This window comes from Pteropus alecto, unplaced genomic scaffold (assembly GCF_000325575.1).
Source record: "Pteropus alecto unplaced genomic scaffold, ASM32557v1 scaffold25, whole genome shotgun sequence".
Taxonomy (NCBI): domain Eukaryota; kingdom Metazoa; phylum Chordata; class Mammalia; order Chiroptera; family Pteropodidae; genus Pteropus; species Pteropus alecto.
The window spans coordinates 12,493,851-12,515,469 of NW_006441955.1; the positions used below are offsets into that span (position 1 = coordinate 12,493,851).

Sequence of the window (21,619 nt, forward strand, 5' to 3'; positions counted from 1 at the left end):
AGAAAGTAGTCTACTTTCTGTGTAGAAGACATGTCTGATTTCTGAACGGTGATGGCCATGGAGGAGAACGCCATTAAGTAACATTGAAAAGTAGCTCCTCTAAGGCTGCAGGTGTGAACCATGGTTTCTTCCAGAGGGGATAAAACAATACCCACTTTATATACAATGTTTTAATACTTCTTTTAATCCCCACGGGTCTTTCTTATTAGGAGGAATTTTTACCATAAAACAGGAAATAAGACATAATACTCTTTTTGGATCATGGGTAAATCTGTTTTCCACCTAAAAGTATAATTTAATGTGAAACTTTTCTATAGTTAAAATGTCCCTGAGGATTATTTTGTAGGGAGCGGATAGGGGCTTTTATGAATATGGCAAAGATTGGGTCTAATTCCAGAGTAATCCAAATTAAGTAAAACAGGCCTACAAGCCGTAAAATTAAGTCATGTATACACCGTCCTTTATAATATCTACCATCAAATTCTTTATCAAAGTTTTGTCCTAAGATGCTTGTTAAAACAATCCACTGAATATCTAGAAATGTAAACTATAAAACCCCCTTCTATGGAAATAGTTCACCCGCACAGGGTGCTCATCAATATCCTTCAGTCTACAGGAAACCCTTAGTTAATTTTTCTAACACATGGCTTCTTTAAGTGTTATGGGCCTATTGTGACAATAAAATTGCCTTTTGCTGAATGATTGGTGTGTTTATGAGTTACTTTATCTACTTGTTGGCAGCTTGAACAGTAAAGAAAATGGTGATTGATGGGCTGAAGTTTCTGATGACTTTGACTCTGCCTAAGGATACATTACTGCAGTGTTGTGAAATTCTTTTCCAGCAATTCAGAGTTTAAATCCCCCTGGAGGAGTCTGTGATTTTTTGTGGGGCTCAGTGATAATTAAGTCCCTGATACTTAGCTCCTTTAAATTGCTCTCTGAGCTAAAGTAAATCCTCTAGAAATTCAGGTGGATTTAATATCCATGTATGATGGGTGTTTTTGTTGTATATTACCATCAGAAGCTTGGTTGAGTTAGGTTAAGATTATGACATACTAATAACCCTCCTCTTTCTGGGTCATTTCGATTTCTTCTTCTATCTCCAACTAAATTTTCGATAATCATTTAGCAAACATTTATCAAGCGTGTACTCTGGGCTTGGCACCAGGATACAAATTGGAGTTAGAAACAGCTCTCATCTGGAAGGATTCCACCAAGGATCCTGGGAGGTGGTACAGGACCTAGATCCATAGCAAGCTATTGTGATACTGTGATAACTTTAATAATACTAAGAGATAAAACAGTGACCCACAGGTAGTGTTGATCAGCTTACCTGGAGGAGTCAGAAAGTTTCATAGGAGAGGGGGCACGTGGCTGATTCAAGCAAAAGAGGTAGCAGATTTTTTTAAAAAAGACATGTCCTTCAAGCATTTGGTGCCCTTCATACTTTTCAAATATAGATATATAGAATATCTCTGGAAAAATACACAAGAAACTTAATACTGTTTGTTTCTAATTAGGGAAACTGAGTAGCTGAGGGACACTTTTCATTGCTATTTTGAATCTAATACCATGTGTGTGTTATCTATATTTAAAAATAAATACTTATTCTTTTGGGAATGGAGACATTAAGACAGTGGTCCTTTAAACGATATGATGAATTTGCTATCCAGCTATTTCTTCCTGGGTGTCTGTTTTTTTAATGGTATCCCTAATTATGGCATAAAGGAATTTTTCTCAGTTAAATGTGTTTCAGACATAGACTGGTGAAGGAGAAGTTTTAAAGCAGAAGATTTTTTTTATGTCTCTAAAATCCTGCCTAACCCTTCTAAATAGAGAAAACCCAATATTTGAGAGATTCTTTAACTCACCGATCAAATTCTTCTCTAGCTCTAGAGTTGGCAAGTCAAATGAGTAATTTAGAATATCTAGAGGGAAAATGTTAGTCTTATCTCAGGCAGTAAGTAAACAGACCATCTTACTTAAATTTCTGTTGTCCTGGTGAAAATCACACAACTACCAAGAGGAAGTTAGTATTGGTTATATTGATTCATTTATCTATATGTTTATAAATGATTCTCAAGTCTATGCCATTAATTTAGAGAAATCTTTTCTTGGATATAACAACTTTTTAAACATCAATTTATCGCTTTTATCTATTATAATGTTTTATAACCATTCCTGTAGAAAAAAACGTCATTCCGTGAATAATATGGGAACACAGAAACAGGATTGAAAAGATGAAAGAAAAGAAAGAGACAAGAATAACAAATGGAATTAAGAGAGAAACTCCATGTTGGGTTAGGGAGAGGACCTACCCATCATGCTTTGTGTAGTGCAAACCCCTGTTCATGTACCAACACTAGCAAGTGAGATCCATAGATCATCACCCCAGCTCATTAAGCCAAAGACTTCCTTTTTCACGTCTACAAGTCGTCTTTTTGTTCACTCTGTATAAAATAATCAGCTCATGCCCTCAAGGTTTTTGCTGTGGAGTTGAGAAGACAATATTTCAGCAGAATTGGTGCCATATGGAAAATCCCAAGTTCACTTTTGTACAAGTGCAAAATAAAATATTCAAAACAGATGAGAAGCTTGCTATAGTGGTAGGAACACAGGCTTTGGTATTAAATAGTCCTGAGCTGGAATTTAATCTCTCCTACATAGAAATTGCAAAGACCTGGTCAAGTCTGAACTCTTCTGAACCTCTGTTTCTTCAAGTGTAATTGAGACTAATAATACCAAACTTGCTTAGTTGTTATGTGTATTAAATGGCACAAAATGGGAAGTGTGTAGCATTTTTGGCACATAGATGTTAAATGAGATGTTATCACTCCCTGACTATGTGCTGCACATAACTGCACATAAAGCCTTGGGTGTAAATAATATTGTTAAAACCATACAAAAATGAGGACACTAAAGCCAGGATTGGTTAACAGTCTACCCAAGGCCCATGGCCAGTAGTAGCAGGGCCAGGATTTGGACCGAGAAGTTTGACTCCAGAGGCTTACCTCAATCTTTTGTCTCTACTGCCTCTCCTCAGCATAAGCCAGCAACCCACCTCCAGGCAAATGATGAATAGACTGCTTCCAGAATAGTTGAGTTTTAGAAGACATCAGTATTGGTAGACAGTCATGGAAGTTTTCTGGGTGAAAGAATGTTATCTAAATATGCAGAGACAGGAAGTGGGGCTGGTTGGGGAGAAGGCACACAGAGCTGTATCAACAAGCATTTCTGCATGAGTAATTTCAGAGCATTAAAATTTAAGGGATTATGGGAGGAGATAAGAATCATTTGTATCATCAGTTCCAAATTTTTATTTAAAATAATAAAAGTCTTTCATTAATGACCTATTATTTCACTTAATCACAATTTTTCCAAAACAAGAAGTAAAATTTTAATGTAGCCTTGTCAAATAGATGCTTATATATCTCTCAATCTAGTATCTTTTTTACTATTTTGTCCTACTCTGTGAACTGCATAACTTTTGAAGAATAATTCAAATCCATTTTTCTTTTCAATTCACCGGCCTACATGTCTAATTTAACTATTGGTCCCCACCTCTCACCTCTATCACCCTCAGTTAATGCAACTGTCCAGAACCGCAGTTTTATAGAACACTTTCAGCACACAAGGGCACATGGTAAGAAATATGGGCTTTTTCTATTGATAGGTCAGAGTGTCTCATGTTTTTTTGTATTTTCCCTGGTAACTTTAAGAGAAATCAGAGCAGTAGCCAAGCAAAAAGAAAGAAAGAAATGGGGAGTTTTTCATACAGAAAGACTCATGGACCAAAAATAGATCATTGGCAATGAGTTCAGCATTTATTTGAGACTATTAACAGTATATTTATTTTATGTGTAACAGTTCATTGAGCACCCAGAAAGTATCTCAGAAGTCAGGCTACCTTTATGGAATAAAAACTTTACGGATTCTTTTCCTTCCTTCCTTTTGAGTCTGAATGAAGAGAAATTCTCATTTAACTTTGTACTGTTCTAAGATCAAAGGAGTTTATGCTGAAAGTTAAGCTCTGTGAAAACCATGTGTAGTATGAGTTCAGTCTGATTCTCCCATCCAGTGAGGATAGGGTGTTTGACCACCAAACTTTGAAAACTGGCATTACACAAGGTGTTACAGGAGTTTGCATTAGTTTTTACCTGTACAACCTTGAAAAAAAAAAAAAATTGCCCTTGGTGTCATCTTGGCAGTGTTGTTGGGATCACCTCAAGCCACTGAGCCAGGAATGGTTTCCTCAGAACCATTCCCCAGAAACAGTTCAGAGGAACAAGCTCTTGGCAATGTAAATACTCCCTGGGTCTGGAAATTTCCTAAGTCAGTTACAACGAAGAATGGTCTAAATCTGTTGCTGGTACAGAATCTGAAATGTAAATTGTTGGATCAAGGAACCTTTCCTGGCTCTTGGGGGCTACTTCTCTAATTGCTGTAATAAAGAATATTTTCAGAGCTGTGGGATGATAAGATGAAAGGATTTAATATTATAAAGATACTTGGAATCCAGATGTGTCCTATGGTTATAAACCTCTTATTTTCTTTTGTTGCTTCTCTACTCCAGAATTTGTGTGGGAACCTTTTTTTTTTTTTTTTTTAAGGAAGTAAGTTTGGTTCAGATTTTTTTTTCCCTGTCTTGTTATATTTTTGCAAGAAATATTTCATTATTAATGTCAACATAATTCTAATTCTGAGGCTCCATACTTCTGGAGTAAGGCATAATTCAACATTAATCATTTTGGTGGCTCATTAACTCTCAGAGTTCTAGTTTCTTCATAAAGATCCCAGACATGGGTAGGCAGGCCCCTGCGGTCATTGTCATTGGTCCATCATGTAATCATCAAGCCATATGTATCCAAGCCTACATGATCTCTTTAGGAACAGAAGCCCTGCTGCTTCCAGGCCCCAGTGCTTGGGAAACTGGACTTCATTTAAGGTTGGATCATTATACCTTGAGCCCGTCCCCCTTGACCATTGCCTGTGAGGTTTTGAAACCTGTGTTTTTGCTGGGGGAGTGGGAGAATGGAAAGTTACTGTGCAGTGCAGGGCTCAAATCTTTACCTCTGATGAGACCCACAGATCTGTGTTTCTTGTCTCAACTCAAAAGCTTTTCTCTTTTCCCAGAGGCCCTCCAAGACACCTAGTATAATCTATTCAACATCTTTTCAGTGCCCATCAGTTTTATAAGCAACAGAAAAAAACAATGATTTCTGGCTGCTTCAGTTTTCAGCTCTGCAAAAATCCATGAGGCAAGAAATTTCAAAGCTCAACTACTTCCTCAACATGAGGGAGGAAAATGATATGAACAAACTCAATCAAATATTTTTAAAATAGTGTCCCGAAAACATATAAGTATTTGGGTGTAGAAATGTAAATTGTCTGGAGGGATCCTGATGAAACTTGATGGTGGTTGTCTCTGGGGAGTGTCAGTGAGTGCCTGGTGTGGTAGGCAGTCTCTGCATTTACTGTGCTCTGTGGTATTGCTTGAGGCCTTTACATTGGTACATGTTATTTTTATGATGATAAAAAAGTTGAGATTATTTATTTGAAGAGATACAAATTATTTTTTTAATTCATTAACCATAAAACACTTTCCTCAACCAAAGCTTACCTACCTTAGATACTGATGTGATTTTATGGTTCAGAATGCTGAGTTCAGAAGTTAATTTGCCCCAGATTACACAATGGCAGAGTCAGGATTCGAACCCACAGCTGTCTTACACTTAGGTCCACGAATGCTCTTTTCCCTACTCCATGCTTTGTCCTCCAGGGCCAATTCATTCCACTACGTTCCTTTATTTCATTGCCCAAGTAATGAGGCCTGACAAACCCCCTTTATCAGGCCACACATCTATGCCAAATCCTTGAATACCAATAAATACCTGAAACCATGTTTCAAAATATATCATAAAATATAAATAAGAATGACACATAGTTCACCTGAAGTTCATACACAGCAGCAATGTACAGGGTTAACGGTAAAACACATGGGGGAAGTTTAACTTGAAATATTAGACAAAGCCAGGCCTAAAGCAATGAAATAATAAACTTAGGAAAAATTTATTATACCTCTGAATATGTCATAACTGTGTATTTTGTTTATCTTTAGGTCAAATAAAATATCACATTATTAGCAAATAGCAAATTATGGGTTGCTGCCTATGGTTTGGTGGTTTGCTTAAGGAAACATTTGTGGTTGTTGAAAATTATTAAGAATTTGTTTTTCATAGGATGCTATAGTTATACATGAAGTTTATGAGGAAGGAGCAGCAGCCAGAGATGGAAGACTTTGGGCTGGTGACCAGATATTAGAGGTATATGATTATGAATTTTATTTTATACCAATAAATATAGTTCCTTTACTGACCTAATGCACAGCTTATCTATTCACTATCTTCTACTCAATGATATCTGCACTTATTTCTCTCTCATTTAAGAAAACATGTACCTTTTTTTTCTGTTTTTAATGTACATTGAATAACTGTCAGAATCATCATGACATTATCAGTCAAAATCTACCTGTGAAAACTTTTTAATTAAAAGTACAAGTTATGGTTTTATGATATTAATGTCAAGTGAGACTGTGTAATATTATAGCTAGATATTTTTTTTGCCTCTCCATTACACCTTACTAAATTCTCTCCCAAAAGCACTTATACATAAACATGTACACCTGATATTTTAAAGACTTCACTGCAGCTTTAAGTATTATTTTCTCATTCCTAATCTTTAAGTCAAATGGAGATTCATGCCTTGCCACTCTTGTTTTCTAGTTGGTGAAAACATAGAATCTTTTCCCTTTAGGTGGTATATGGTACTTATTAAAAATTGAAATGCTTAACTTGCCTCTTTCAAATGGACTCTCATTTAGCAAAGGCGTTAAAGCCTTTTAAAAAGTGCCAAGGCAGGCAGTGTCTGAAAAGGGGAACGGATGAATGGAAAGTCAATGCCAGGCGTTCTGGTAGGTGGAACTAAAGAGCTTTTTCAATGGTGTGAAACCTTTAGGCAACATTTATTTCTTTCATTGGATGAATTTAATTGAACGGTTAACATTTTATGGCGGGCATGTGCATTTTTGCTTTGCGACTTTAATATAGCACGATATGAATGACATCATACTATTTTATATTTCCCTTTGGTGGTTCAAGTCCGCCTCCCAAGATGAAACCAGAGATATAATTAAGGGCAGAAAATATAGGCAAGAAGGAGTTAAAAGAGAGACCAGGCTGACTGCAAATTAAATTCTGGGCGAGTTATAGGATTTCTCTGCAGGCCTTTACTGTGCTTTATCATTGGATTAGGACGTATTCCCAGTACATTCATTAAGGTACAAGTGTATGAGGTTAGAAAAATAAGCGAGGCCTCTTTGGGAACTGGCTGCTTTAGCATACAACACCATTTTTTAATGGTCAGGAATTTGGGGGTGTTTTTTTCTCCCTAGATTTTCTAATTAACAGATCATGTCATAATTGGCTTTATAAGATGAATGGATTGAATATTCAAAAGAGTAAAGATGCATAAATGCATTGATAGTTAAATGATTTGTGAGCTGACATATTATTCTATAGTGGTTACTGGAAACTAAATGTGTATGTTCTTGATTGTGGCAATGGTTGCACAGGTATAAATCCACATAAATTAACAGTATAAATTGTACGCTTTATGTATAGTTTATTTCATAACAGTTATACCTCAATAAAATTTTTTTTAACTTTATCTATTTGTATTGGATAGACACTCAACTGTAGCTGCTGTCTTCCATAAAGTATATTCATGTTCAAGTGAGCACTCAGGACAGGTTAGCATGAAGAAAGCAAATTTTTTTAAGTAGAAGGAGAATTTGAAAGGTCAAATAAGTCATTTCTTGGCATCTAGCTGAATTATATTACCTAATATGGATGGATGGCCTCCACTTATCATTAAAGATGACCAGGACAGGATCTTTTCTTACCCTAAACAGGATCTAGGCCACAAGAAGATATAGTTAAGAAATATAACTCTCAGTTTGGACAAGCAGCATGTTTTCTTTCTAAGCCGCTTTAGACCCCACATTCGAACTTGTTCTAATTGTGGTTGCTGTCTAGAGATGCATAATAATGCATGATCAACCTGTGGCCTGCAGGTTGCCTTGAGAAGAAGACAGGCCAGCTTTGGTGTGGTATATTTTGAGACCATGAAACAAAGCAACTCCACATCAGTGCTTTTGCAAACAACGGCCTTTCTGTTTACGAGGGTCCTCTGCATTGTGCATGCTGGCCTTCCATGGCTTTACTACTATCCTCATGTTAAATTTAGGGCAAGCCAGATTTTGCTTACAAAGATATAGTCCAATAATTTTTTAGCATGGCAAAATTTATAATTCTGTGATTAGCAGGGACTGTCTTCTTTCTGATTCTTCTTTTAGAGTCTTTTCCTCCACTTACGTTACCTTTACTCCCATTATTCCTTTCTATTTTTGTGTTTGGGAGTAGAAAGAATAGAAGGCTAATGCCTGGATTTCCCTGTGGAATAAAGTAACGAGGAACTGCTGCCCTAGTTTGGTTATTCTTCCCACTTTTCCACTGGCCTGTTCTAGGGACGTGATACACTTCCACAGAGAACTGGGACTTCCTATGACTCTTCTTCTCAAATAGGGAGCTCTCCTATTCCCACCCCTACCCCTCTACAATCAATGTTCTAAATAATGCATATAGTGCTTCTGTAAGGCACTTAAGGTAATACGTAACTGCACAGTTTTCTAGCCATACAGCAATATTTCTCTTAGGAGTATTATGCATTTAGCGGTATCTCTTGATGAGCAGAGAAGGAAATGAAAACTCTGAACTCGGAGATCACTTTGATTTGAACAGACATCTTGATGCTGGAATTTAGTATAAATTGCTTTTATAATATTAGAGTTTGATGCTTTTAATTAAAAGTATAATTGTTAGGGCCTTTCAAAAGATGTTTTAGAGGCTTAGACAATTCACCTTCAATCCATGGAGGTAACTTTTTTCCAACTGAGTAACAGAAGTGGTCTTGTGTGCCATCTATTGGAATACAGGAGAATCATCAGCTCAGACCACATTTTCTAGAGACACTGTTTTTCCCTTTGTTCTGTGGTTTTTACCTCACAAACAAGGAGAGTGCATTCATGGGCCTAAAGTAACAGTGAATGCTGATTGCTAAGAGAAATCAGCCCTGATGGCAGTTACTTCAATTCCTTGTAAAATGTAAACTTTGAACTTATAGTGAGTTTAACTATGTGCCAAGCCCTGTGCCAAATGCATTACAGGGTTTATTTCATTTAATCCTCATAAGATTAAATATTATTACCATTATTATCTCCAATTCACAGATGATACAGTAGAAGCTTAGCTTGAGTAATTTACATAAGGTTTCACATAGTAAGTTTGAAGCAGCACTCAAACTGAAGTCTATCTATATTTGAAACCCATACTTATCTACTGTTATTCTAGGTATAGTGAATTGAGTATACAAATCCACCAAGATATACCAGAAAAGAAAAAGTACTTAAAAATTAGACTTTAAAACATTTTCTTGACTCACAAAATCAGCTTTAAGTAACAGCTCAAAGGTCACCTTCTCCAAGAAGGGCTTATTCTTCTTTTCTCCTTTCTTTGTCACCATTCTTGATGATATGAATCCTTAGTCTTTCGAATGCTAGAACTGGAAAAGCTTCAGACCAGCCCCTTACTGTACAGACGAAGGACTAGAGGTCCAGAGATAGGCTCGACCTGCCTAGGACACACAGGGGTGGACACGTGGCTGGAACCAACATCATGAGGGAGCTCTTCCATTCTGCCATCTACCTGGCCATAGCCTGGGCCCATCCTTCCTTTGCTTGACTCTTTTTCATAGCTGTGACCTTGAAGGAGTGACCTATGACTCCCTTCCTTTGAGTCCTGGACTACTCTGCCCCTCAATTTCTTCCTTGTATCAAATTCACTAACCAATACCAGTACTTGGCCTTCTTTGTGGCAAGGGGTTTCAATAACCTATTCTAAGAGTAAATTGTGAGGCAGCATGGTATAAAGACCAAAAAGAAAGTCTGGAAAGATAATCTGGTTAAAATCTTGGCTCCTCCACCTACTCGCTCTATAACCTTGGTCCAGTCACTTAACCTCTCCATGCTTCATTTTCCTCATCTGTAAAGTGGTAATTGTATCTATTTCAGACAGTTAGTGTAAAGATTAAATGAATAAATATTCATAAAGGGCTAGTACACGGGCACTACATAAATATCTGTTAAGTAAAAGATAAATAAGTTGACTATGGTGTCCATTTAACAAGCAAGAAAATAGAGGCTCACAGAGGCTATGTGACTTGGCCACATTCACGTGACTTGCAAGAAGCATAGTCATGGCTTTCCTCAGTGCTGTTTCCAGTACAATTTGTTGTCTCATGTGTAATGCTATCTGTGCTCACTCAGTTCCAGGTTCTAATGAGCGAACTTTAGGGGATCTTGGATGCCGTTGGAAATACTGGTCCCTCATTTCTTCTGGCCTGTTCTGTAGTTGTGATGTCAGCAATTAAAAGTGAGGATGTCAAATTCAGTAAGCAAACTGAGTCTAAAAATGCTGACAAAACACCAATATTTATTTCCCTTGACCTCAGTTAAATGAGCCAGTTAGTCCCAGCTCTCTCTCTCTTGTCAAATCCATAGTAAAGTTCAAGCTGTGCAAAATTGCATGATCATGGGTACTTATTTGGAGTGGGGGAGTATAAGGGTCACCTCCTTTATATTTGAAGCAGCTACAATTGCTAATGGTCACTACCTGTGTACTTTGGAAATGGCTGGACATTTCTAGAGGTTATTCACTGGCTGGATCTAGGAGCCCCAGCAAACAGAGCAGGCAGAGAGGCCCCTGCTGTCAGCAACCCATCTTGGATGCCCATTGTTTCAGGTTAATGGGGTTGATCTGAGGAGCGCCTGCCACGAAGAAGCCATCACAGCCCTGAGACAGACCCCCCAGAAGGTACGATTGGTCGTGTATAGAGATGAGGCACACTACAGGGACGAGGAGAACTTGGAGATTTTCCCTGTAGACCTGCAGAAGAAGACCGGCCGAGGACTGGGCCTGAGCATCGTTGGGAAAAGGTAAAAAAAAAATGCTGCGCAAGTCAGGATTGATTGGTCTTTTTCCCTCAGATTTCTAGGAACTAATGCCTATAAACAATGAAGGATAAAGCCTAGTATAAACTAATAATATGATTTCTAAAATTAACACATTTATGAATATTTGAACAACATAGGTCATATTTCTGAGCAATATTTTACAAAAAAAAAGTCATATCAAGATAAAACTCTAAACCCAATCAACCTAGACTGTTCAGACTTATTTCCACATAGAGTAAGAATAGTCACTTAGATCTGAGGTCTGAATGGGGTTAGTTAAATCAACGATACCCAGGAAACAACTAATACCAAAAGATATATTTATGCACTCTTGGGTTAAAAAAAATTTGCTCTGCCATAGAGTACCATGTTAATTTCATACTATGTTACTAAAACTAGTTGAGGAGTTACTAAAACTAGGTGAATAGACATAGTTGAGGGACACAAATTCTTCATGATGATAATTTTCTATTCAGAAAGATGTCACAAAATTATAGCTTGCACCAAAAATGAAGGTAGATCCTGGTGGCTAGGCTGTTCTTTTGAAGTCTATATTGCTTACCCATATGATGGGAATTACAGTAATTGTCCTAGGTGATATTAGTGGATTTCTCTTGCAGTAAATTAGGTAATACCTTGAAACTGCAATTCTAGCTTCCATGGTTTACTGGCCTTAGATATATGGTGTGGGTTTATTCCGACAGGTTGCAGGATTTTCAGATAACACTATAATATGGTCTCAAAGGGTTTTATCATCTTCTTAGGAAGAATTCAAGTCGGTTTTACATATATTATGTCATGTGCCCTCACAGACCTCTGATAACTAGCCTAGTGCTTTTTTCTAGCAGTCCAAGCTGTTATTAAAATAAAAACGTTAGCTACCGTATTTTGAGCACTAGAATTTTCATGGTCTTGTTTTTTATTTTGGCACCATAAAACCATCACCCTGAAAATGCGTTACAAAACAAATAAGCAGAGACTCATATTTCTAAACAAAATTAGGGCACATCTGGGTGCAGAGCAACTGAAAGAGGCTATGCGGAAGTTTGCTTTCTTGTTGTGACACGTACCTGTGCCTAGGAGACTCCACTGAGAATATTTCCTCGTAGTCGTTTGACGAAATAATCTTCAAACACTAGTATATCAGATCGAGTTTTTAAGGAACATTCCTTCGCACAAAAACGTTCCATTGTAAAGGATCAGATGTTTAAGCTCTCAAAATTTACAATTCTTGGACTAGTAATTCTATGAGTAGGGATCTATCCTAGAAATGTGCTTGTAGATATGTTATTCATTGCACCTTATTTGCAATAGCTAAAGAATGGAAATAACCTGTGTGTCCGTCAATACTTATAAGTGAAATTAAGGGACATCTGTAGAATAGTATGCAGCCATAAAAAAATAAAATAAAATAAAATAAAGAAACAATGAGGAAGCTCTCCAAGTGCCAATAAGGACTAATTGCCAAAGTGTATTAAGTTAAAAAAAAAAAAAAGCAAAGTTAAAGAAAACAAAACTGGAGGGAAATGGGAGTGTGTATCTGCATGTATATCCATTCACACACATGTGCACTATACACACATAGATTTCTTGTGTAAACACAGAATGTCCCTTGGAGATACCCAAGAAATAGGTAGCGTTGCTTACCTGTGAGAAGGGAACTTGGAGACTGGGGAACAGAGGTGAGAGGGAAACTTTTGAAGGTCTCTCCTTTTTAACTTCTAGAATTTTGAGGCATCCATTTATTTATTCATCAAATAAATATAATTAAAACCTTAAAATGATGTCAGGAAAAGAGAGTGTGAGAGACTAGAAAATTAGAAGCTAAAAATTGAACTGATCTCTAAGGAAGCAGCCTGTACATTTTAGAGTACTTAACTCCACTTTTTAAAGTGAATTTCTATTTCATTTCACTAAAATTATCCTCTTGCAGAAATTATGCCTGTGGGTCAATAAAACGAATATTACAATAGGCAGCAAAAATAGGCATAAACTATATAAAGTGTGACCACTCTGAGGTTTATCATTTGGGAAGTTAGTAGATATTATTGGATTAGATGGCTTCATAGGGCCCTTCTTCAGATTATTGATATTCTGTATAGATTCACTAAGATGGCTTCATAGGGCCCTTCTTTCAGATTATTGATATTCTGTATAGATTCACTAAGTTTTAGGACTTAGTGAATCTATACAGAATATCAATAGTTTTAGGACTTAGTGAATCTATACAGAATATCAATAATCTGAAATATAATAAAGGAACATTAAGTTGTACCAGTACCCACTTCTTTTGGTATTCACAGAAATGGAAGTGGAGTGTTTATTTCTGACATCGTGAAAGGTGGAGCTGCAGACCTTGATGGAAGATTGATTCAGGGAGATCAGATCTTATCTGTGAATGGAGAGGACGTGAGAAATGCCTCACAGGAAACAGTGGCCACTATCCTCAAGGTGAGTCCATAGGCTGCTTTCTGTCTAGTTGGCACAACGGAAGTCTGGTGGGAACAGTTCTGATCTAGCTGGGTTGTAAAATGGGTTGGATGTTATGCCAACTCTAGTTTTTACCTGAAGTCTAATCCCTGACTATTTTAACCAACCAGGAATAGCTTTAAAAGAAAGCTGTTATATTGACTAGCAAGATTGAAGAGAACCCTGCTTTGGGGTTTCTAAGCTATATTTTCATTCTTGTGAAAATTCCAAGTATCCACAGTTGTCTTCTAAATGCATTTGATAGGATGGGCTCTCCTGGAGTAACAAAATTTATCCCCCTCCCTCTAGGGCTGTCAGGGAGCATATTACTGTGGATACATCAAATCCAGCTTTTATGGCTTGGAGAAATGTTAAAAACTATCTAGACCGATTCCTCCAATTTCACAAGTGAAGTTTGAAAAGTAGAATGGTGTTCTCAAGATCACAACGCTCTGCTTGAGTGGTTTTCCTACCACCCAGGCTGTCTCTCCCTGAAGCTGTAGAGATGCCAAGGTTCAAAATTCACTTCCAAGTGTCTCTGCCACATGGACCCTACCCTCCTTTGGAGGAAACTGGTTAATAAAAATTCTTATAAATTTCCATTCAGCTACAACCAGGTGCATTTTATTTTGTTTCACGAATAGCTGTGGAAGCTTTTGCAAAGACAAATGAATTTTTTGTTTCTTTTAAAATCCTGATTTTCTAATATAGTCAACTATCAATGATTACTCAAGAGAGGATTTGTATTTGTAGATTACATCTATCTTTGATTTTTCTGTCTTCCTTTTCACCATTTTTCCTTAGTTATTTCACTGACCATTAGGAAGGAAAAGGAAAAGAGGTGAATTCAAATGTAGTCCTTTAACAGGTTTAAAGAAGGTATGAAGTCATGAGATGAATACCATTGATACATTTTGTTATTTTGTATGATTTTTTGGTTACTGAATTTCCTGTTTGCCTATAGTGTTCATCACTCATTTATGATTCTTGGCCACAGAGATGAGAGGAAGCTCTGCTGTGATAATTTAGAACATAAATGCTTCTGTTTTTTCACTTCTTTTCTTTTGTTCCTAAGTGTGCACAGGGGCTTGTGCAGCTAGAGATTGGAAGGCTCCGAGCTGGTTCCTGGACCTCCTCGAGGAAGACATCACGGAACAGTCAGGTTGTGATGGCTTCCTGTCAGACTGACTCACTCACCTGTCCCCACTGGGAGGAAGTTCCTCATTTCATAAATGATTATTCGGAAATAATGTGTAATATACAAAATAGTCACAATACCAAGTTCAGTGTATTTTAATGTGTTTGAAATAAAAATGAATGGTGGGATGGAAATTCATTAATCCCTAGATTTTTCTCTCCTTTATTGCCTGCAAATGTTTTCTTAGGACCACTTTTCTCCCCCCCGCCCCCCATTAGTTCTATATTGCCTAAGCATGCATGTACACAGCTGTGTTTATTTAAAAAAAAAAGAAAGAAGCAACATCTGGTGGCAATTTGACCCTCATTAGCACAACATTGTTCTATTCATTCAATTAAATATTGCTATAAAGTTAACTTGTGAATAGCCACTCACACATGCTGAGGGCAATTAATGCTATATTCCTAGGAGAACGAAATATGAGGGTTTCTCCTGTGGGAGGGAGGACTAATGGGTGATGTTTTGTGGTTAGCAAACATCTATGTTTATTTGCAAGGCTGATGTAAGTGCCACTTTTTTTTTTTAACAAAGTATATTTTACTGTTTGTTTTTTTTTATTATTGTAATGGCTGAGAAAAATCACAATGGTAGACTATATGTTTAGTCCCATTTGATATATAATAAAACTGTAGAAACTTATATGTTACTCCCTATTCCCCTTTGTAGGTTATAGATGGACCTGTGTTTTGAGGTTAAAAGCATGACTTTTGGTCCCCTCTCTGGTTGTTTTAGGCTTACAGCCTTTCCAAGGCCTTTGTTCAGAGGATGCTCTGATGTTGTGGTTAGCACTCAGGTGCTTCTGGAATGCTATTTGCTGTCTCCTTTGCCTTATTGGTGTTAGAAAATGAGTCAAGAAAAATACCATTGTCAGATATATCACAGACTAGCTGGCTTGTCTAAGAGATTCCTCAAAGCAGTCAAACCCAATACACATCATGTTAAGCACTTTTTTTTTTTTTTTCGCATTTCTGGCTAATGTAGTGGGCAGCAAATATCATGTGTACTAAGACACAATGCTGCAACAGGATTCTAGGAGTGAATAATTGGTGGTGATTCTGACCAGACTTGTATCAACAGTGGCAACTTAGGATGCAAAATATTTTTCTTAGCTCTTCCTTAATGGAAGATTTGTTTGTTGATTGATTTTATTAAAGCCTCATTGTGCACAGGAGGTTAGAATGCAGAATGAGTAACACTGGAGGTAAAATCTTTTCTTCCTGGAGCATACATAAGGGCTACACAGAGGAGGTTCCATCAGGTCTTACTCCAAAAGAAGTTCGATAGATTGAAAGAAGGAGAAGCCATCCCAGACAGAGAACGTAGCCTATGCCAAGGTACACAGGGTTGCAAGGAATTTCAATGTTTTAAGAAAAGTTTGGACCGGCAGGTGAGGTGGTGAGTAGAACTGGATTTCTGTCCTTGAAGCGATTAATAAAGTTCACAGGTTAAATACAGTGCTAACAAATTTAAGAGCTCTGTCATTAAATAACAGCAAAACCACAATTACCATTTATCTGGTATATAAATGTGAGCTATTATAGTTTGAAAACCAGGGACAAAGAATCTTCTTTAATTTCACCTTCTTGCACAGAATTTTTATTTCAGAGGGTAGAAGTTTAGTTCAGTTTTAGGAAAAACATTAAATATATTTTACTTTGTCCTTAAAATTGTGGCTGTGGTGATACAAGAGTTCTGCACTGATATTTCGCTAGTTGGGAGAATGCTTGCAGCTGGCTGTGTAAAGGAAATGTTCTTCATCATCGTAAATTCAAGTCTAGCTCAGGACCCTCTAAGGGTACAGATTTCTTTCTGAGAAATTATAAAATAGGGAGATAGATGCCTTCTTTGGGGCCAAGGAGAATTTTAACTTGTTGACTTGGGCTAGAGAAAGTGGGTTCATTAAGAGAGATCTTCTAGCTTTGGGGTCACCAAGCCCCTTCTTTCAAAATGTCTTTTCCCAACAACCAGGAACAAGTATCTGTTCTGCAGAGGAAAGTGTATAATAGAGGAAACACTTGAGAAGTCTTTTCCTCAGATAACTGAGGGAACACTGCCCGGCAAAGTCCGTATTTATAAAGGTCTTGGCAAACACATTGTTCTGAGATTGTTTTAGGCAAAAGTTATAATATGCTGTATTTCCTCGATTCTAAGTAGTTTTCTATTATAGCACCATTGATTTAAATCATATCCTTTCAGGAAAAAATATATACGTATTCTTTTAAATGTATACATTAATCATGAAATGTACTAATGTCTATAACTACTTCAAAATGAATTTTTTTTAAAGATCAAGTAAGTGATAAATAGATGAATGAATGTGTGAAAAGGACAGTATAGCAAAATATTAATTGTAGAGTCGAGGTGTTGTGTGTATGAAAGTCTACTGTATAATTCTTTTAACTTTCTTTTATATTTGAAAAGTTTTAAAATATTAAACAATTTTCATCCTAGAACTAAGAAAGTGGATCATAACATAATCTATCAGGTGATAATTGTAGTCTTAGGTTTAGCTTAAAAATTTGAGGCAATTAGACATAACCTATATAATTTGGAAGAAAAAACTTCTTTATTCGTTATCGGTGATATGGTGTTCTGCATTGGAAAGGTCCTTTGTTATGTATATGATTTTCACTAATAGCAGTGGAGAAAATTTTAGATAAGATTGTGCTAGGGTGGTAAGAGAGTGGGTATGGATCATTTTTGTTTTTTAGCCTCTTCAGAATTTTCTATTATTCAGTAATTAAAATACTAAGTATGAATTTTTAAGACCAAGTCAGTGTTGCAGCACAGTTGACCTCTGGGTTTCCTTCTTAGGGATGTCAGCGTAGCACACACAGCAGCTTTCATCCTTCCCTCGCGCCTGTCATCACCAGCCTGCAAAACCTGGTCAGCACAAAAAGAGCTTCGGATCCTTCCCCCCAAAATTCAGGTATTTCTTGGACATGCTTCAAGCAACCATCCATTTACCCAATTTTTTAAAATGTCAGTATTTTCTGAAAAAAAAAAACTTTTCACCTTTAATTAAAATATTTTTAAGTCTTTGAACTTGGCCACATTTGCCCCAAGCTTTGTAAAAGGCCCGTTCTAAAAGAAGTAAAGCCATAAAGATTCATTTTTGGAATGTGCCTTTAACTTTACACCAATCACATGAAAAGCAGAAAAGCGGAAATCTAAAGTGCTTCCTAAAGTAAAACCGTTTACAAAGAAAAAATTTAAAAATTGCAGGTCACTCAAGGAAAGTCAGAAGTGCATGTACCACTGAGGTGGGGCATGGCAAGGGTCTTTTTAAGTCTTTCCTTGGGTAGAGGGTTATCTGTGATTAAGGCAGAAAAATGTACAGTGAAACACGAATGGCTCACCCTCCAAACCATTTAATCACCATATTCCAGGCAGCTACTGCTACAGTCCATCAGCTTCTGTCAGACCAAATGATTATGGCCACATCTGTCTCAGGCAGAGAGGACGTCTTTGAAGTAGAAGATATAGCCCCTGATCAGTGGCTGCTGGTTTGGATTTTAAGAAAGGGTATAAAGCCTGCTTGCTTCGCTGTTCTCTCTTGAAAGGCCTAGAAAATGATACCATTTTCATGAGACAATATTAGATCTTAAATATGTTAACTCTTAATTTTAGAAAGTTAATTATGTTGCTTTATTATTTGTAGCCACAGATGTGAGACCAAGGACCGTTGAGATAAACAGGGTAAGTTAGTTATTTTGCTATTTTTCTGGTTTGTGTAGGATTTGCATAAAATGTACATTTCCTTTTAATACAATTTGTTAGATCGTTAGTGTGCTCTTTTAAGTTACTGAACAAATATGTGGTCTATGTAACATGAACAGACTTAGAAAAATATAGTAAAACACGTAGGACCACTGCAAATTTTTTGGTACAAATTTTTTACTACATTTTGTGCCTATACTTAGAGATTTACAAAACAAAAAATGGTATCTTGTTAGACATACTCTTTCTTGTAGCTTTTTTTCACTGTAAAGCATGAACTTTTAGCCCTGCCAATAAGTATTTTTTGAGAGCATAAAGCATGATTTTTATTGATTACATAATATTCCATCATTTGAATGTGCTGTAATTTCCTTAACTAGCTTCCCCTTATAAAACAATTAGCACATTTAACAGCTTTTGCTCTTTTTTTTATGATTAGTTTCAAGTATATAGTACACATGCTAGATATTTATTTTATAAACCATTCCCCTTAATTGCTCTTTCTCTCCTCTGGTTCTCCATCTAGCCATTACATTAATGCTAAACTAACTGCATTCCCTATGCTGTGCTCCCCATCCCCGTGACCATCTATCAACTCCTAATTTGTACTTCTTTAATCCTTCACTCCTTTTCGCCCAGCCTCCCAACCCCCGTCCCCTTTGGCGGTCACCAGATTGCCCTCTATATTTGTGAGTTTGTTTTTGATTGCTTTGTTCCTTTTGTTCCTTAGATTCCGTATATAAGTGAAATCATGTGGTATTTATCTTTCTCTGTCTGCCTTATTTCACTCAGCATAATAACCTCTAGGTCCATGCATGTGTGTGCTACTAGAGTAGTGGTTAACACATCTGCTTTACACGCAAAAGATCCTGGGTTCGAGCCCCAGTGGAGCCATGGCCCATACCCCGGGTGCGCCAGGCCCCAGGGTGTACGCCACAGGCATGTGAGAGGAGACGCCCCACCTTCAGAGATCCAGTTCTTAAGGGGAGATGGCAACATCCGTAGGTCAGGGGTGGAAGCGGGGAGGGGATAGATAGATAGATAGATAGATAGATAGATAGATAGATAGATAGATAGATAGATAGATAGATAAATTGTGCTGCCATGAATATAGTGGTGAATAGATCTTTATGAATTATCGTTTTGGTTTTCTTTGGATAAATAACCGGAAAGTGCAATTGCTGGGTGAAAAGGTATATCCATTTTTAATTTTTTGAGAAACCTCCAGACTGTTTTCCATAGTGTCTGTACCAATTTGCAATCCCACCAACAATGTATGAGAGTTGCCTTTTCTCCACATCTTCACCAACACTTGTTCTTTGATTTATTGATGATAGCCATTCTGATGGTGTGAGGTGATATCTCATTGTGCTTTTAATTTGCATTTCTCTGATGATTAGTGACCTGGAGCATCTTTTCATATGTCTATGGGCCATCTGTATTTCTTCTTTGGAGAAATATCTTCAGGTCTTCTGCCTATTTTTAAATTTGTTTTGCTGTTGTTAAGTTGTATGAATTCTTTATACATTTTGGATATTAACCTCTTACCAGGTGTATCATAAGCAAATACCTTCTCCCATTCAGTCGATTATGTTTTCGTTTTGTTGGTGGTTTCCTTTACTGTACAAAAGCTTTTTAGTTGGATGTAGTCCTATTTATTTTTTCTTTTGTTTCCCTTGCCCAAGGAGATATATTTGAAAAGAAATTACTGTTAGCAATATCAGAGTTTACTGCCTGTTTTCTTCTAGAAGTTTTATGATTTGGGGTCTTACATTTAAGTCTTTAATCCATTTTGAATCTCTTCTTGTATATGGTGTAAGAAGGTGGTCCAGTTTCTTTCTTTTTTCTTTTTTTTTTTTTTTTTTTGCTTGTATCTGTCCAATTTTCCCAGCACCATTTATTGAAGAGACTATCTTTACCCCATTGTATGTTCTTGCCTCCTTCGTGATATATTAAGTGGGCTTATAGGCGTGGATTTATTCTCTTCCATTGATCAATGTATCTGTGTTTATGCCAGTACCATGCTGTTTTGATTACTGTAGCCTTGTAGTATGGTTTGATATCAGGTAGTGTGATACTTCCAACTTTGTTCTTTTTTCTCAAGATTGCCATGGTTTTTATGGTTCCATATAAACTTTAGGATTATTTGTTCTAGCTCTCTGAAAAATTTTTGCTGTCTTTTAAAGCAAAATACCTTTGTATTTTCTTTTTTGTTCATATCATGGGTGATTTCCTCAGGATTAACTCCTAGAAGTGAAATTGTAGAGTCAAAAGCCATACTTGTTGTTAAAGACTTTTAAGTCTATGGCTATGCTACCCTGAACAAGCCCGATCCCATCTGATCTAGGAAGCTAAGCAGGGTCAGGCCTGGCTAGTACTTGGATGGGAGACCACCTAGGAAGACCAGGTGCTGCAGGCATAAAAATAAATAAATAAATGAATGAATGAATGAATGATAAGAGATTATAAGATGACAAGGTCCTTGCAATCTGTGAGGTCAACCAAGGGTTGCCTCACCTAAAAAAAAAAAAAAAAAGACTTTTATGCATATTGCTAAATTGTCCTCCTCAGAAGATTGCATAAAATGCATTTCAGTAAATTTGTCAAGTCCTGAATTTCAAACTCCTGGTGTGATATCCAGAATATTAGGAAGTAGACTTCTATTTCAATGACATTGACCAATAAATTTGGGATTCAAGAAGTCATAAAAAAATATGACATTGTTTTAATCATAGTTCAACTACAATAATGTGATATCCAGCATAGCTTATTCTCTGAAGTCAGTCCTAGCTGTGTTTGAGGGCACTCAGCTATTTATTAGCTCTGTGACTTTTGGCAAGTTACTTAACCTCAATTTTCTCATCTGTAGAATGAGAATAATAACACTGTTTACCTCACACGGTAAATATTGTTGTGTGGATTAAATGAGGTAGTGCATAGTACCTAGTGCATCATGAAGTCCTGAAAGTGACATCCATTATTGTTGGCTACATCTTCGACTACACGTGCCTTATTTGTTCCCAGTATCTTTCCACCTGAGTTTCAACTCAGATGTTCCTTTAATAGGGGAAGTGAAATATACCAACATGTACATAATTTTGGAT

At 36.8% G+C, this 21,619-nt stretch overlaps 1 protein-coding gene and 1 pseudogene across 5 annotated transcripts in view; both read left to right on the forward strand.

The window, feature by feature from the left end:
* The window catches only part of PATJ (PATJ, crumbs cell polarity complex component), a 289,564-nt gene that overhangs the window by 242,115 nt on the left and 25,830 nt on the right, over nucleotides 1-21,619 (forward strand). For all 5 annotated transcript variants that reach the window (XM_015595195.2, XM_006919265.3, XM_015595198.2 and 2 more), the window contains 6 exons: nucleotides 6,240-6,323; nucleotides 10,917-11,110; nucleotides 13,432-13,579; nucleotides 14,673-14,759; nucleotides 17,610-17,724; nucleotides 18,457-18,494. In XM_015595195.2, coding sequence (XP_015450681.1) covers nucleotides 6,240-6,323; nucleotides 10,917-11,110; nucleotides 13,432-13,579; nucleotides 14,673-14,759; nucleotides 17,610-17,724; nucleotides 18,457-18,494 — 666 coding nt within the window. The remainder of the gene's footprint in view (nucleotides 1-6,239; nucleotides 6,324-10,916; nucleotides 11,111-13,431; nucleotides 13,580-14,672; nucleotides 14,760-17,609; nucleotides 17,725-18,456; nucleotides 18,495-21,619) is intronic.
* On the forward strand, nucleotides 20,816-20,934 carry LOC112485793 (annotated as a pseudogene).